At 44.5% G+C, this 17,894-nt stretch overlaps 1 protein-coding gene across 4 annotated transcripts in view; it reads right to left on the reverse strand.

Moving 5' to 3' along the window:
* The window catches only part of GLI2 (GLI family zinc finger 2), a 197,891-nt gene that overhangs the window by 131,639 nt on the left and 48,358 nt on the right, over window positions 1-17,894 (reverse strand). For 2 of the 4 annotated variants that reach the window (XM_086751119.1, XM_086751117.1), the window contains exon 2: window positions 14,558-14,720. The exons of 1 other annotated variant lie outside the window; for it this stretch is intronic. In XM_086751119.1, coding sequence (XP_086607245.1) covers window positions 14,558-14,690 — 133 coding nt within the window. In that variant the 5' untranslated portion in view covers window positions 14,691-14,720. Of the gene's footprint in view, window positions 1-14,557; window positions 14,721-17,894 lie in introns of those variants that run through there. One more of the 4 variants, XM_086751120.1, reaches the window with a different exon arrangement.

A 17,894-nucleotide genomic window follows, 5' to 3' on the forward strand; every position in this document is an offset into this window, starting at 1 on the left:
AAGGTTAGTTTTCCAGCTTTCCCTAAAGAAAGTTCTATCTCTAAAGATTAATCACTGACTGATTGTGGTCACAGAAGTTACTGCCATTACGTGTCCTTTGCCAGCACAACTGGTCTCAATCCCTCTGTCTTGCCCAAAGGTTAAGTTTTGCCTCCCTAAAGTTGCCTGCTCCCAGTTCAATCAGTTAAGGCATTTGCTGTTGTATACTGTCATGATGCTGCAAAGCAGCCATCATCAGGCCTCACACCAAAGGTGGCTACAGTCAATAGATGAAAGGATACGTGCATGCGTAGTTTGCACATCATTAAGTTTGTAAAATGCTTTGAGGATGAAATGTGCTACATAAATATAACAGGTTATTAGATTTCTTGGTGCCATTTCCTTCCTCTAAGTCTGCAGTGGTCTTCAATGGATTGTCTCTAAACCTGCTACTGCTTTTAGCTTCCTGGCTTTTCTTTTTTTCCCCTTGCTCCAAGAGATTTGATGTTTCCCCCTCAGCTGACGAGTCTTTCACACCTTTTGGCTGGCCCTGCACAGCTGCTCAGCAGACGCGGGGCATCTCTCCGGCTCTCGGGCTGCACGTGTGCAGCCACTCTGCTCATTTCCTCTGAAAGCGGCAGCTGCCGTACTTGAAAGGCCCCTCTTGCTCCCACCACTCTCCCTAGTACAGCCCTTAATTAATACTGAAGGCAGCTACCATTTCTGAGTAGGACAGTGCAGATCCTCAGGGTATTAGCCAAACACCGCAGAGATTTATAAACTTGTCAGCCTGGCCAGGGTACTCAGAAAAGAAGCCAAAACCTTCAGTTTAAAAATCTCCTACACTATCATAAATTTCAACTTTATCTGCAAGTTCTTCTCACTGTGAGAGTTCACTAGTTCTGTTATTCCACTTCTAGTAAGTACATGTCCTAATTTGGACATTTTTGCAGTATTCAGTTGAATTCTGAAGATACACAACATACGCTGGTAGTCTTTTCTTCCGTTAAAAACAATCTATTAACTCAGAGTCTTGAGAAAGCCCGAATCATCATATCTGGTCTCTGTTTCTAGCAGAGAGGGCTCAGCAATGCTGCTCTCCCCGCCTCACCAACACACGGTGCCACGATAACACAACGCGCAGCGGCAAGAGCACAGGACATCACTGCAAATCTCCATTCTTTTTTGGGATGCTGGCATACTTTTCAAATTTCCTAAAAGGAGAGATTATTTGATTTTGGCCAAGCATCTGAAACCACTTGCAGGCCACACACAAGTTACCGAGTAAGCAGACGACATCCTCTACTCAAACCCTTATGGACACAAACAGATTTTGAAAACATGTACTTTAACCACCTCAGCAAATTGTTTCCGCGGTGCGTTGGTGCCGGGAGCCCAGTGCCTGCCTGCTCTCCCTCCTCTCCTCACTCCCCAGTCACTGCTTACAGCAACGAGGACATTAGTGCTGGACTGCACCCGCTCCAGTTCTTTTATATAGATTTAGACCGTATAATTTGATCGTGACCACAGGCAGTTTTATTGCCGTGATTTATACGGAGCCTTGCAGAGGTTATTTTTTTTTTTCTTTCCCCTTTTTTGGTAAGAAAGCAAGATTCATAGAAGTGCTTTCCCCAGCTCCAGTGTGAGGACAAGCTGTGGGACCCCCAGGGCTTCCCACAAGGGCTGTGGCAGGCTTGGATGCCACTGCCCTCTTCCCTTGCTGTGGTCTTGGAGGGGGATGCACACACCGCAGGAGCTGGCTAAAGTGCTCCTTGAGCACAAACCCTCCCTGTGGCCCTCACTGCGTCACAGCCCTTGGCTTGTCCTGCCTGAGAGAATGCCCTAAGTGACGTCTGGGACAATTGATGTTGCCACTCCCCTGACCCACTGGCATAATACCATGACAGTAACTTCAGTGTCTCTCCCTCTCTTGCCCACTAACCCTCCAGCAAATCTCCCGGGAAAGTCAGCAAAGGCTTCTTTTGACCAAGCTATCGCTTTTAGAATCCAAATAGCAGGGGATGAAAATCCAGGCAGCTCTGCAATGGAGCTAAGGGAGATGTGGCTGTTGGGCCAGGCACGTTGCTACAAACCATCTGCATTCCCAGGGCACACTAAACCTGGGATCTGTATTAGTATTCTCCGGCAGGCATCTGGCAGATATTAAATACCAGCCTCCCTGGAGAACTTGTTACCTCCTCATGCTTGACTGGGTGAACATAAGTGAGAGCTGTGCTTGTATCTGCTACCTGTAGAGGCTAGATGAAGCCTATCTGAAACATGCCAAGACCCCATATCTGTCATTACCATACCAATTTCCTGAATGAAAATACTGCCTGTCTTTCGTTTAATCTGTCCTCTGTCTCATTACGTGACCAGAACATGCTGTACTAACTACAAAGACAGGTCAGTATGTGACTCAAAACCTAATTTCTGTTACTCACCTAAAGAATGACTGCCTGGATGAGCATCATGGTTTGAAATAACAACAAAATCCACCAATTGTCCTGCCCTGCCACTGGCAGGTAGAGAACTAATTTTGTGCTGAGCCATGGGCTTAAAGAAAAAGTTCATCAGAAATCCAGTCATCTCAGCTTGGTAACCTCATAATCACAACACACAGCTTCTCCACCTTTTGTCTTTCTCTGCACCGAATCAGTTCCTTCTTACGCTTCTATGACCGTGTAACACTTCCATCCAAATACTTAATGACTTTTCCCATGCTACCAAGTTCCCCTCTTGAAGATCCCACAAAATGGTGTCTTTTGGATCAAAACCTGCTGTTACAGTCTTGCTCCTCACATCTCTGGACAGCAGCTGGTCAAAGGCCTTCCAATCCCTCTACAAAACACAGTCTTCCTCCTGCACCTCTGGTCCAGGCTGCCTCTGCTGCTCTGTAAATCATCTTATCTGAGTAAAGACTTTTGACCATAATCCACCGTGGTTTCCATAAAGAACTCTAAACTTTTCTCTATCATTCTGAGACTGCTGGTACCTTCTGTCTTACCCTGTCTAGTAATGATTTTGCAAAATTTTGAAGCAGAGATTGTGTCCTCCATAGTTATGGATTCACACAGCACTGATCAAATGCTACTGACACCACCTTTTGCCTCACTTAGGAGCATAACAATTGTCTAGAAAAAGTATTTCAAAATTACCTTCAGAATCGTTACCAGAAAACTCACAAGCAATGTGAGCCACCACTCACTTCATGTGCACCCAGAGACAGACTGGGAATGCTGGGCTTGCACATCTGCGCCCTTTGCGAGCATCTGGAGAAACATCATGCGTCCTTTGTGGTATCTACAACCATGGTATTCAAGGGCCAATTCTCGTTGTTCTCATGCCTTTGTTGGCTGACACAGCCTTCAAATTCCCACTGTGCCTAAGCACGGCTTGGGCCACCAGCCCTGTACCTCACAAAACACAAGGTTAAGTGAACCAAATTCAGGAATACATTTCTATTCTGCCCTCAGGACTTAACTACTGGAAGGTTTTGAAGTTGGAAAAGAATAGTTTTTCATTTGGGTCATAGAAAGGAAGAATAAACTAAAACTATCTTTACAAGAGACATTGCAGATACGGGCAGTGAGAAAAGACCCTTTGGGCTGATACTTAGAGAAGCTCATTTCTATCCTCACTGAAGTGTTACAGAGGTTAAAGACCTGCTACAACCTGCCATAAAAGGCAAAATCCACATTAATAGGAAATGTGTTCCCCTCCCCCATTCCAAATGTATTTTTTATGAGTAAACATTTCTGTATTAAGACTTACTGTCTTCAAAGATCCCTTTTATGTCCCAAAGGTAACCATTTAAGTGATCTTATAACAGCCGTTACTTATCTTTACAATGGGCAATGCACATGAACTCAGTGTCTGCGACTTTCATTTTGCTATATATTTTTTAGTAACTACATATAAATCCAGCCTGTTTCAAGTGTCAGTGACTATGTGGCCAAAAGATTGCCTTGGATCTTATTTCAGCTGCTAGGACATTGTTTCAAGTGGATTTAAAAGAAGCACAGAAATTTGCAAAACTTTTTTTTTTCCCTCCCAACCCTTTTAGCTTGCTTACAGAAGTGATGCAGCATGCACAGAGCCCAGAAAAACAGATGCAAATATTTTTCACACATTCAGCCATCTCATATCTATTTTAAGAGTCACTGCTCCAGCATTTGAAGCACAGGACCCTGCAGTAAAGATGTTTTAAGGATGTCTTTGTAACAGCACACGAAGGTTCCTCCAGAGTTTTCCAAAGGGAAAAATTGCACCAAACAATAGTATTGCCAGCTCCTCTGCCGCTGATTACAGTATTAGAGTGTGCACATGCACAAAAGATTAAACAGGAAGGAAAGCTGAAATTCAGGTTTCCTCTGAAGCTGTCATCCCGCGTCAGTGTTTGTCTTCTCCTTCCATCACCTGGTCCTCAGAACACCACCTTTCCTAAGAGTCTAATTATAAAAGACTTTGCTAAAATCACTATCTATTGCTTCACTCAGGGTGAAACCTTGCAGCTCTGCATAGTTTCTGTAAATTCATCCAGGTCTGTCCAAAACTCTGTCCAGGTAGCTGAACTTCAGCAGACTGTTTGATGAACCTCATCCCATAGATTATATATGTAGGAAACCCTCTTAAACTGGGAAAAATAATTTTCTCTTGTTTCAATACAATAGATTTACACAGTTATTAACAACACGATGTTCTCCAAGTGAGTTTGCCGGGTAAGATCACCTGAAAAACTTTCCTACTCCAGAGCACAGCATGACCCCTTGGAATACAGTCAACTCCACGTATCCTGAAACAGTTTCTCCACTGCAGATATTGAAAATGCCTTTCCTATAAGAACTTAACCTTATCTTCCCTGGCCCTGGAAATCTGTTTTATTGGGCTCCTTTGACAGCAGCAGGTTGACACCTCAGACATATGAACAAGGTCACCCCTGTAACGCAGGGCCCAGGGGCAGCAGCACCCTCTTGGAGGCCATGGGGAGGGGGGGACGACAACCTCTGTGCAGTCTGACCCGTTAAGTGCTTCAGCATGACCGATGCCATAAACATGCTAACCAGATGCTGATGGATGGTCCTTGAGGCCCAGAGAACAACGCAAGTTCATTATATAAACGGGGGAGCGGAGGGAAGACAAGCAGCTTCCCCAAAATCATGAAGGAAGTTTAGGGCTGGATCAGGAACTGAAACTAATTTTCCCCAGGCTCAGTGCTGTGCCCTCACTGTAGGAAGTCACCAAAAAATTGGGTACCTTCACACAAGCAGCCTCTGGGAGTCAGATCCGTTTCCCACAACACATAATAATTCCTCTCGTTAAAGTGTGTGGTAGTGGGGGGAGTGAGAGAGAGACTGCGTAGTCTGGTCCCCGTTGGGGCTGAACTACGACAAGTGGAACGTGCAAACCAATGCCTAAACTCCTCACCTTTATGTTTTTCTGTTTTTCCTTTAAAGTGTGGCTGTAAATGCCTCAGAAAGAACATCACCAGCTCTACCTGTGAACTGATATGAACAAGATGCAGCTCAGCCTTAAGCCTCACGAAGAAGGCACTTCCATGCGTTCATGCAGTACATCGCTATGCGCAGCGGCCAGCGTGTGGAGGTGGCAGCTGCTTGGTTCCCCCGTCACTGCTGTCTCCATCCCACAAAGAGCAACCATTAAACAAGGTGAGCCCCAAAGAGAAAAACAGAGCAGAGAAAGAGAATTCCCACACCCACACCCCCCCCCCCCCACCACAAAGAGAGCAAAAATTTCACTCTGGAAAATCTAAACATTTCCAACACTTTGGACACAGGGTCAGGAACACTGATCCTCTTCCACTCTCTCCAGGCTCAGAGCATCTTGTTAAGTGCTGAAGTATCTCTGTTTTTTTTTAAATGATTGGACTATTGTTGAAGCAGCACACACAGGGCCAGGGGCTTACAGGAAGATACCTCCTCTATTGGTTGGTTTTTAGGAATGCTCAGACACTGATCTTTTATATCAAGACAACTGAAGTCATCAAAACATCCACTTTAACCATTTACTTAAGGATGCATCTGTTGCAAGCTGTGATTTCTTTGAAAATCTGTCAGAGGCAGGAGCTGATCCACATAAGAGAAGAAAACAGCTTTCTGGCCAAAACTACACTGTTCAATCCCTGCAAATGTTACTGTATTTCAAAAATCAGATATTAGTGGCAGTAAATATAAATATTTTGCTTACAATACTCCTGTTCTTGTTCACAATTTACTTGCAATTGGAAGCATTTTCAATGGAAAGCAGTCTTAAAAAAATTCTGGGATTTCAGGAGAAGGAAAGAGGTATGAAAAAAAAGGAAAAAAAACCCCATGGATCTCTCTGAGAGACTGTAGAAAAGGCAGAACTGATTTCAGACAAGTCTGTGTGAAATCTTTCTCATTTGTGTTCATATGGGATCACACTCTGTGATTTTAAAATTTATTTTTGTTTTGGACTCAGTCAGCCTATGGGTCCAAACTTCTGTTCAGTTCTTTCCACCAAGATTTGCCTCATTTCCACCCAACACCACTATGGGAGTCACAGAACACCCAGTGCAGGTCACTTCCAAACACAAGTAAGCTCACAAGTTTAACATAATCCCAAATCAGTTCACATGAAGAGACTATGTCCACTTCATTCCTCCACGGTAAGAGATGTATGCCACCCCATGTATGGTGGTCCCATGTATGCCACCTATGAAACTCTGAAGTCACAGAGATAAGCAGTTCTTGACATCTCTCTGAAACAGCTAAACCCATTACAGCCACTTTGGCCTTGGAAAATCCTCTCTGCTCCTCGGCTGCAGAATGGGAACAAGGATATCTCCCTGTTTTACCCAGGGTGCTCATGTGACTAGTCAACGTAAAGAACCCCCCACAGGACTTGGACTCCCAGAAGTCACCTGACAGCACAGTTCATGTTCTCTTATTTAAAAAAAAAAAAAAAAAAATTAAAATGGTGCAGAGGAACAGACTGTGTCCTCACAGGTCTCTGCACCTTGCTCATCACCACAAAAAAAACCCCCATGAAAACAGACCACCTGGTTTCATGGTGGGCAATTTAAGGAGGAGATGACCAATGTCAAGTCCTCCTTTTGCTCCAAGGTGCATGGGTGTCTTCTGAAGGCCATGTAGAAATTCTTTAGGAAGTGCCAGGAATACAAGCCCCATTTCTTGGTACTAGTATTGGATGTACAGCATTTCTAAGAACATTTTTCTCTGCCACTCGTCTGACCTCAGGAGCAGTTCCAATGCTCCGTGCAGGCAGCTGTGGAACGCTCTGCCAAACCCTATCAATTATTTAGTGTCAAAAGGAAGACTTAATCTGTGTGATAAAAGAACAGATTTTATCTAAGGCTTCTTCCCCTTAAAGTGATTTACACAACTGGCCTCTCTAGTTGCTTCCCTTACCACAATTATTTACTTTTGCACTAATAGCCTTCCTCCACTTAGGTTATTTTTAGGAGTCTTTTGTAGCCTTTAGAATTTACTACGTTTTTTTTTCCTTGTCTTTTTAGTGGAGATTTTAAATTGCCCATCTCTCTGAACGGGCTGTTAAAACACTAGTTTCATCAATGCTGGTGTAAAGCTGGAGCAGCTCTGGGAAGCAGCTCAACCAGCTGTGTTGACACTTGGGTCTCAAGTTTGCCTCTGACTTGAGAAGCTGTGGAGTGAGACTTCAGTTCAGAGCTGGCAGTCAGGGCTCTCAGACTGCTCATCAGGCTGTGAACTGATGAGTGTGAATGAAGGGCCTTAAAGCATTAATCTAGTCCCACCTTGGTTCCTTGCTTTAACCCCACTCTGCAATTTTGGCCAAGTCAGGAAGACTGAGACTGGTCCACCTAACATCAGTCACCTCAATCCAGGCATGAAGCCCTCAATCCAGGCATGAAGCCCTCAAGGGTAGAAAGTAGGCATCTCCACAACATGACTTACTCCACCCTAATTCAAAGGACTCCCAAACCAGACACCTAATATTTAGGCAGCCAGTCTCAGACAAAACAAGTCCCATTCCTAGTCCCCATGATTATGGCAGGCTCAAATGCCACGGTTAATGGGTGATGATGGGAGAATTAACTTACAAAATCTGTGCAAATTCTGAGATGCTCAGGCAAAAAGCTGCCAGAGACTAAAAATTCAAACGCTGGCAACAGAGAGGAGACATTCCAGGAAAGCATCATGATAAATATAATCCGTTGTCACTGCTGGATTTTCTTACTTGACTGAATGACCAACCTACAAATAGGTAAGTTCAGCATCAGTTAAAAAGGTTATATTTGGGTTCCCTCTAAGAGGCACTTTATTGAAGTCTAAACTGGATCCACAGAAAAGAAGATATATTAGTACTTGCCAGAATAAGCTTTTGGAGCTTACAAAATAGTAGAAAAGTGGAAGCTATTATTATTATGACTATTATTAATTACAACAATAATACACTCACAAAATACAAAGGTCTTTCAGGTGGTACTTAGTGGTTGGGATCACCAGTATCAGAACCGGTCTGTGAAGAACTTTTTTCATTTTAAACTCATAAAAGCTTTTCAAGTTGGCATGCAATCCCACCACATGGTTAGGAATAAGGTTAAATTGCTCTGCCTTCAAAGTACCTCGGCATCTGTAATAGGCTGAAATTGTAGGGACCTTTGGTATGACAATTTGGAGGAGCCGTATACAATCAGCGAATGCTGGCTCTTATTATGAAGTTGCTGCATCATCAAATGCTTTGGTGATACAGATTCTAGCATCATCTGTAAAGGCTATGCAATATGAACCAAAAAGTCTGTAAACATTAATGGTTACCCACTCTGAGGTTGCACCTTTGCCCACAGGGCTGGCTGCCACACAGAGAAACCCAGTACAGGGGCTCAAGAAGGCAGTTCCCCCTATGAGGGAAGAAAACCACATAGCTGAGAAGTAGGACCCCAATCACCTGATTAGGCAAAGGAAAGGGTTACCCTACAAAGATGCATTGCTGACTATTTTAGAGAAGATTCAGAGTTGCAAGCCATGAATAGAGGAAAGAGGGCAGGCAGAAGAAAAGACATACTTTTTGTCGCAATTTTAGCTACTAAAATTCTGTCCCATGTAGCTGAAGAAGTAAATCTGCTGCTCTCAGAGTGCTCTCCATCACGCCTGCGTACTAGATACTGCTTAGTGAACAAAGAAATGGTGCAGCGTGGCTTTAACTCCATCCATCTCCACGGAATCCTCTAAACTATCCCGAAGAGCAGGTATCAGGTGACCAGCATGATTCAAAGCTGGCGGCTAGTCACAGGCCTTAATACTGTGTGACGGAGAAACAGCCTCAGCCTTGCACCAGTCTGAGCATCTGAGATCTCTGGCTTCCCAAAGGGACGTGAGTGGGTATGCAAGAGAGACCTGTAGGCAATCTGTCCAACCAGAAGGGCTATGGTGACAAAGAAACTCACTCTTACAGCAGTGTTGCACTGAAGCCCTACCCAAGGTGAGGGCCACTGAACTATGTGCAGTAGACACATAGCGGCTGTCAGAAGAATTTAGTATTCTAAGTTCTAGCATTTTCCCGTCATTTTGTTTTAACAACTTGCCTCCTCCCCTCCCGCAGCCAAGCCAGATTTTTCTGTTAACCCCGTATCTCAAAGTTTTCAGTTGTGTACTGCAAAGCAATACAGGGTAGGGAAGCTAAGAACGTGCTTGTACTGGTTATATTCCTTTTCCTGGAAAATGTGAACAACGGAATGAAAAACACTCTTTGGAGAAGATCCCTGCCCCTCCAGGGCGGACAGAGGAGATGACTTCATAAGGGCTGTTCTCCTTCTAATTTGTCTGAGTCTCAGGCCACATGAACTATATATTTCTTTTCAATGCGCTGAGGTCTGCTGGGATGCTGGCATTTCCTTCTCCTCATTTACATGGTCTTCCCATAATCCAGCACTGAGACAAGCTGAACTGCACAAGGACTCCCTGCCAACACCTCTCGGGGCTTGCTTATAGAAGACCTCTGGAGAGCAATGGGAGGTGCTCCCTGCCCCTCTCCTCCACTTATGAAAGGGCTGAGTGTGCTGCTTCTGCAGCACTGAACGTTCCCGCCAGCCCGTAAATCAAGTGACCAAACTCCATCCCCATCTCTGATCCACTGCAGAAAAGCCCGTGCTCTGCCCTTACAGCACACGCGGGGTGAAGAGCTGTATTTCATCAACCGAAGCTTTAATATCAGAGGAGAGTCGTTACCTCCTGGAAAAAATAAAAAAACCTGTAGCCAGAGCCTTACTGGTTCTGCAGCTTGGTTTCCCCATGTTTACGCCAAATGACTTGTTGAACTTCATTATATACAAAGTATTTCCATAGATCAGAGGCAGGGAGACCTGTGCAGCTAACATAAAATAAATTACCACCCCGTGATAAATGGTTCTATTAGCAATCCAGATTGTTAAACTCAGATACAACAGGATGAAGGGAGCACTGCCCCATTCATTCTCCCTGCGGCAGATACTGAGTTGTAAATAGGTTATTTTGTGTGTAAATAACACATTAAAACTCAGCATTAGCCATGTCTTTTGATAGAGAGGAAATTGTTCCAAATAAATAATCTCGGACAGGAATGTAAAATAAGCCAGATTTAATAGTGCATGCCTGCTGCAGCCGTGTTAAACATGACTAAAATGATAAACCCCAGAATATACTAATAGTAAACTATGCTCTGACATCAAAGTAATGAGGCTGTATTTTTACCCAGCTTTAGAAATGCTAAAATTAGTCTTGACAGAGCCAGACATCAGAAAAATGTTTCAAACATAAACACCATCAATTTGGGAACTTGGTGTTTGTTTCATGCTGAGGGTGGGGTGGAGAGGGAAAGGTGCATTCTGGGCCCTGTTAAAGTCAGGCAGTTAGTATTTAGGAGAATTTGTATTTAATTTTTATTACAAGATGAGAAACCCATCTTCCTAAATATCTCTGCCTTTGAAAGAGTGGCTCATTTAAATTTCTCCTTCAGCTCAGCGGCTGGGCTTCCTCATGCGTGCTGATATGGAGGATGTTGCAGAGCTAGCCTGGAGGACCCAACCGAGCCTCACTCACATGGTGCTCTGCTCCGAAGTCCTTGACTCTATGCAGCAATACACGCTTTTGCATCGGCAAAAGGGTTTTCTAAACATGAAATGTTATGAGTCGCCCTTCCAGAAGTGGAGGCACCAAAAGCAAGAGGCTGTTCTGCAGATCCTACATACTGTCCTTCTGCAGTGCCTACATACTGTCATTAAAACCAGCTTTCATCTCTGTCACACACTCATGCACCTATTGAAACAGAAGAGAGGAGCTCTGACTCCTTGGCTGGCATGATTTATGGAAAAGTAGAAAATTAAGAGAGCCTTCTCTGATGTCATTTCTGTGAGGCCAATTTCTGAACATCTGATCAATGAGTTACTATAAAAAAATATCACAGAAGATCTCTAAAATGACAGCTTCAGTAGGATAAAAATATGAGATGCAGATTGTTAGTATGAAAGGACTCTCCTCCACTTACAGCATCAACAATAGCAATCTCTCTTCCTACAGCCATAACTTAATTTGTTCAAGGCTGCAAACAGTTAGGACAAATATCCAAAGCAAGGGAACTAGAAACGGAGACTGGACATGTTATTACCTTATAATAATATAGTATAAATAATATAATAAAATAACTATCTTTCAATTGTTTAACTGATATTCAGTTTATTGCTTAAATTACCTTAATTATAAATGAAACCTTAGGAGTCTATTGATTTCTACAAGGAAAAAAGAAAACCTTGTGATCTGAGAAACATGCGATGTTGGCACTCCATCTGTGTGACTCAGTAGAATAAAGGAGAAATGTGTTGCAAATTACATTTGTTTGGCTCTGGAGAGCAGCTTGGTGATCTGCAGCACTAGCTCAGCCTTGCTGCCACTTTCTCACATGCTAGTACAAAGAGTAAAACCTCTATAATAAAATCAAGAGTTTGTCTTGGATGAGGACAAAGACTTGTTCATATGGCCCCAAAGCAGGGTGGGGAGCTCAGAGGTCCTCCCTTGAAAGCTGTTCCCCTCCACAAGCTGAACAATGTAATTAATTCTCCATGACTCGTTTGCTTTCTTCTGTAAGAATATGAGCATAAATATGTATATTTCTGGCCTGTTATAAGTAATTACACTAGTTTAGTGAAGCAAATATGTTACATAAGCATGAATACCGTGTAAGTACTGTCTCATCGCTACCCAGCCTTTTTATTATTATCTGCTAAATCACACCTTGCAAATAACTGATGTTATAAGATGACTTTGTATTAATTTTTCTACTTACAAGCACACACACTGCACTGCTCCCTTTCAGAAGCAAGTATTCTATCTAGCCAGAATTCAAAGGAAAGCCCTCTGAACCACAAGACCACATGCATCACCTGCAGAGTCCGGGGCCAGTATCTGATTGCACACCATCCAAAATTGCTGCTAGCTGTTTTAGGTCATTTATGAGCACTCCTCTTCACAGCATGACGTAGATTTTGCTCTTTATATCTCATTACACAATACTTTCATCACGATTCTCCTGACATCTTCAAACAATCCTCCACTTACTTCTCCACTTCCTCTTAATAAAAGGAGAAATATTGAGCCCATAAATCATTCTTTCCAAAGGCAAGAGCACACGGCTAACAGGACATCTAATACTGGACACTTAAAAACCAATCAAGCCTCCGGGAGTGCCAAATGGGCCAATGGACACTTCGCCTCCGTGGCATCCTCATTTCCATAGCATCTCTGGAAATTGCAGCAACTTCTTCCTCGGTGGAGGCACTCCCAAGGCAAGTACCAAGTGGGGAGAAGGTGTTTATTCACAACAGCACGTCTGTGGCTTTGAATTTTAGCACATGCTTAGACTCTGTTGGTGCCAATCAGCCCTTTGGATCTGCTATTCACTGAGATGATGCCTCACGGTTCCTTACAGCGTGTTCTACAATAGTGACCAAAATCAGCTGGGGGATGGCAAATTTCTGCATGTTGCCATCTCTGCATTTCCCCTATTTCTGCTGCCCGGTGAGCCTTCCTTTCTACTGCTTTGTGTAGCGCTCACAAGGAAAGTGGCTCAAACCCATTCAGCAGCATGAAACAGTGTTTCTCTCCAAACAACTCTGTGTAAAAGATTTTCTGGTTCTTTTTGAGAAAAACATTTCTTTGGCTAACAAAGACTAACAAAATTTGTCAAATGCATGAACTAATCTGATAGATTATAATCTAGCAGCTCCTGCCTTATTCTGTACATCTGAATCTTCCCAGCTCAATGTGGAAATGAAAACTGGGTAACAAATGTGTTGAAAAGGAAGGAGAGATGAAGTAAATTTAAGCAATTTGGGCTGGGAACTATCTTCAAAACTCAGCCAGCAGAAAACACAAACTCTCCAGCCAAGCTGTGTAAAACACAGAGGAGCCCGCAGAGGAGTCATGCTGCTCTCCCGAGGTGATGAGAAACCACCCTGCAGTGAAGGAAGGGGAGGGGAAGGGTTCATTTTGAGGTAGACTCTGGCTAGCAATAAGGTATATTTTAAAAAGGAAAAAAAAAGCTGCCTGCAAAGTTTACACAGCTGGGATGTCTCTTGTCACATCCAAGCTGGTTGCAGCCCCTTCTAAGTTTGTCTCCTTACGCCCTGTCCAGAAAGGACGCCCAGTCCCAGTCCTCAGCACGGGCCGTGTGGTGCCTCTCTGGCAGGCACAGCCCTACCCGCAGCTGAAGCCACCATGAAGGGCCCTGGCAACAATTTGGAAACCCACCAGCACACATGTGCTGGCGAGGGATATGTTTTCTGGGGCTGTATTTATCCTGCTGTAGTGGGAGAGAGAAGGCAAAAACGCGTCTACACATCCTCCCACACACCAGTGTTACAAGCACAAAAACAACCCCATGCCTATGGGTGTCCACAAGAGCTTCCCAATTAATTTCAACATCAGCAGGACCAAAATCTTGCCAAGAACACTGACAGAAAAAGAAATCGGGACCTAAGCTATTTCTGAAGTAAACAGGAACGGCGCAAATGGGGGGGGGGGGGGGGGGGGGTGTTTCTGAAACTTCTTGCACTGGGGCTGGACAATACCAAATTCCTCCCTAACCATGAAACCCCAGCAGCAATGGCTGAAGATGATGCAGTCTGTTTAGCTCATTAGCAGGATCACAGCCAGCACACAACCATGATAACAGGGCGCACTCCCCCAGCTCCAGCCGGCTGCACCAGCCACCCTTTAACTCCCCCGTGGAGGAGCAGCAGGCACCATGCTGCCTCTATCACACAGCACCGGTAGGCCAGTGGCCAACAGTGACGAGATGCCTCAACTCTCTAACAGCCACCTCTCACCACTTGTCCTCTCCTACACCCTGGTCCCATTCTCTAGGAGAGGCGGTGACTTGTCACAGTGCAGTGACATTTGGATGCCACACGGTGACATAGCATCCTGCTCCAGTGACCTCCGACAGCCAAGAACCCCAATAAACTCGGCACATTCACAGGCCAGATGCCATCGTACTTATTAAATTCTTACAGTCTAATGAAAAACACCCCTGCTGCTTTCAAAGTGTGGAAAACATAAAGTACCTCCTTGCGCCACTGCTGCTCCTGCAGCTGCTAAAGGAGTGGGTTTCTTCCCTGTCTCCGTAAAGCCATTCCCCTCCAGAACTGCACCTTTCCCTTCTTTTTTCCCAGCAGCAGTCGAAGCAGAAGTTTCCATCTTAGACGTGCATCTTCCAGCTCAGCAACCCTACAGGACATAAAACAAAACCAGATTCTGGTCACCACTCGCAAAACAGACAAAATCAGCTCCACAAGGAAGCAGCCGATGGTTCGGCAAAGCTCAGAGGTAAACAGCAAGCAGCAAAGATTTCTTGGGTTTCCAAAGCTAGCAGTGCAGCCAGTACAGGGAAGAGGGCACAGCCCCACAAAGGGATGAGTATTCTCACATCCCACTGGTTTCAGGCAATTGAAGCCCTAAAAGGATCAGGACCAAAATACATTCCCCCCCCCCCCCCCCCCCACTTAAACTTGGGCTGTATAATAAAGCTGACAGGTCCAAAGGGCTTTCCAGGATTAAAGGACAGGTGAGAAGCAAAAACCTAGCATGTATAAAACAAATTTGTCCATCATATACATGACCTAGACCATCATTTAAAAAAAAAAAAAAATGGAGTCAGCTAAAAACTTTCAATAAAAATACATTTAAGATGTTGTTTTTTTTTTTCCCCAGATGGTGCTTATTCTATGCACTAGTTCTGAACCAGTGCCCCGATCAGAACATTTCAATGGGGCTTATGGATAAGCCACAGCAGGTCTGTCAGAGCCCTTCCAGCTCTCACTGCTGAGGACTGACATCCACTAATTCCTCTTTTTCCCAAGCAAGCTCTTCTCTCCTGATGGGTTGCATATGAAAATCAGCTACAGCTTCACCCACATCACAAATGGTGAATTAAGTGCCAGTGAAAGCTCCACAAAACAGGAAAATACCAGAGAACAGATAATGCAGGGGGGTTTTAACTTAGGTCCATGACAAATAACAGCTCCTCAACCTTCAATTGATCATCTGCATGAGTCTGCATGACTCAAATTTGCCTAATCTCCCAAAAGCAAACCTATGTGTATCCCAAATTTAACATAAAGATAGCGCTTCTCTTAAATGAGGAGGCATGCTTCATTTCTGACTGAAAATTCTTTTGTTTGCCCTATTTTGACTTATTTTATTTCAAGTGTCTCCACCTGACTCCTGTTTTCACAGAACCCACACTGTTACCTTGCAGTACTGGCCTCAGCTGGTCTTGAGAAAACCCACTGCTAATTCCTCCTTTCCTTTCTAATTTAAATGTAGATCTGCAATTTTTCAGATGCAAATTTTTTCAGCTCCTGAGATACTCTGGATCACACTGGCTGTTTACCTTACTCAAATTAATGGGATCAGCCAAAAAATGTCTTGGAAACCAGAAAACTGGGTTTTTGTGTGCCAGCCATTGTGCCAGCTCAAACTTCCCTCCCTTTACTCTGGAGAATTAACCAACTCCTGAACATCTTGGATTAAAAAGTTAAGACTCCTAAAAACTTTAAAGCACATGAAGATTTCAGGAACTCCTATGTGTGATTCCTAACTTTTACCCTTTAGTTGTCTATGACCCTAGCACAAGCATTTCATTTTATGGGGTTTTTTGGTTTTTTTTTCTCTCATGCTATTTTGCTGGGTTTTAAGCAGTTTTTGTCTGTAACTTCAGGATAGACAAGCAGGAAAGTGAAGCTCCTCTTTCCCCGCTATGTGATGAGCTCCACAGCTTAGCACACAGCCCCACGCTCCCAGGCTGCCTCGCACCCACTGTTGGAGATCCTCCGTTTTGCACCGCTGTTCAAGCCAGGTTGTCCTAAACCCTTTCCTCTTCCTCAAGCACTACTTTAAAACTTCTCTATAAAAACAAAGCCACCCTTGCTGGGACCTGGCGTGTTGTTGATTTGGTCTTCCAGCATCGCCACAACCGCCTGGGCTCGAGCAGGACATTGGCCTGCCGAGCAGAATGGCTGCGCACCGCCCAAGCAGCTTAACCTGGGAGCCTTCAGGCATGGCTCGCATTAATGGGACCACTAAGTGATGGATCTGCGGTCATGATTTGCAGCTGTAAACAGCAAAGCTTGCATTGGAAATGACAGGACCCACAATTACAGGCTTTACTGATGACACAAGGCTCCAGCAGCCACCCCCTGAGGTCCTGCCCCAGCATGTGCTGGGCTTGATGACAAACATGGGATGGGTTCATGGAGGCCAGGACTTCACAGTGGTTTAATCCAGGAATCAGGTTGGGTTACAGACCATGTATGAAATAAATACACTCAAACTGGAGGAGTATTTGACCTAGGTCTGACAGACCGGGCTTCTGTTCGTTAAGCAAATAAACTTCAGAGGCTATATTACTGGCCCTCCACCTGTTTCTTCTTAGTCCCTCCTTTCAAGGCTTTGCACTTTTGTTTGAAACCAGATGCTCACCCTCACACCCCTCCCAGCCTCCCAGGGTCACCCTGACCCTTGGGGCAGCCTCGGGCTTGCAGGGAGCATCCTCGGGGGGATACAGAGCACTACAGCCATGGAGGTGAAGGGATAAACTAACAGAAATAATTTTCCTATGAAACGTGCAGATTAGAGTCATGCTTTTTTTCCAGAGAAGTGCCTGAAGTGAGATCTCTAAAGCCTTGCCACAGACACCTCAGTAGGGACCCAGTTTTTCAGATGTGTCATTTATCCAACTGGAATTTGACAAGAGATCAGGCCTGTATTTGAAAATCTGCCTTTTGTAGCTGTATGCTCTCTTTTCAGATGAATTATGAATTAAAAAAATAAAAAAAGCAAGTGTTTCCAATAAATGGTTGTATTAAACAGATAATTCTTTCTCAAATACTGGATCAGAAAAAAAAAAAGAAAGCAACTACTCTAATCTTACAGGATTTAGGGTAATAAGTCTGTAATTATTTTTGCTTCATAAAGGTGCTTGGCACAGAACAGGCTGGGTGTGAGGCCCCGACCTTTTCCCCAGGTCAGCAGCGACCAAAAGTCCTTCTCCTTCCACAGCCATCCACAACCAGAGCTGATCGTTCCAGAGCAGGAGGACACAAGCATCCCCCCAGCCGGATCCTGCCCTGCTCAGCACCTCTGCCCACACACTGGGATGGAGACCAGCGAGTGGAGAAGCACCAACACTGGTTTCATATCCCACCCCCTGAGGTTTCACGGATGATGGCTGAGAGTCGGTGACCAGCAGACTCATCCGCTGTGCTTTGGCGCGGCATGTGACCAGGACACAGCTCTGGAGATTTAGGTCCCCATCTTGGCTCTGCTACAGTCTCCTCTGTGTCCTTAGGCAAAAAGCTTAACCTCTCTCGCAGCCGGCTTCCGCAGCTGTAAAATAGGAAA

This window comes from Chlamydotis macqueenii, chromosome 6 (assembly GCF_036417535.1).
Source record: "Chlamydotis macqueenii isolate bChlMac1 chromosome 6, bChlMac1.mat, whole genome shotgun sequence".
NCBI classification, from domain to species: Eukaryota; Metazoa; Chordata; class Aves; order Otidiformes; family Otididae; genus Chlamydotis; species Chlamydotis macqueenii.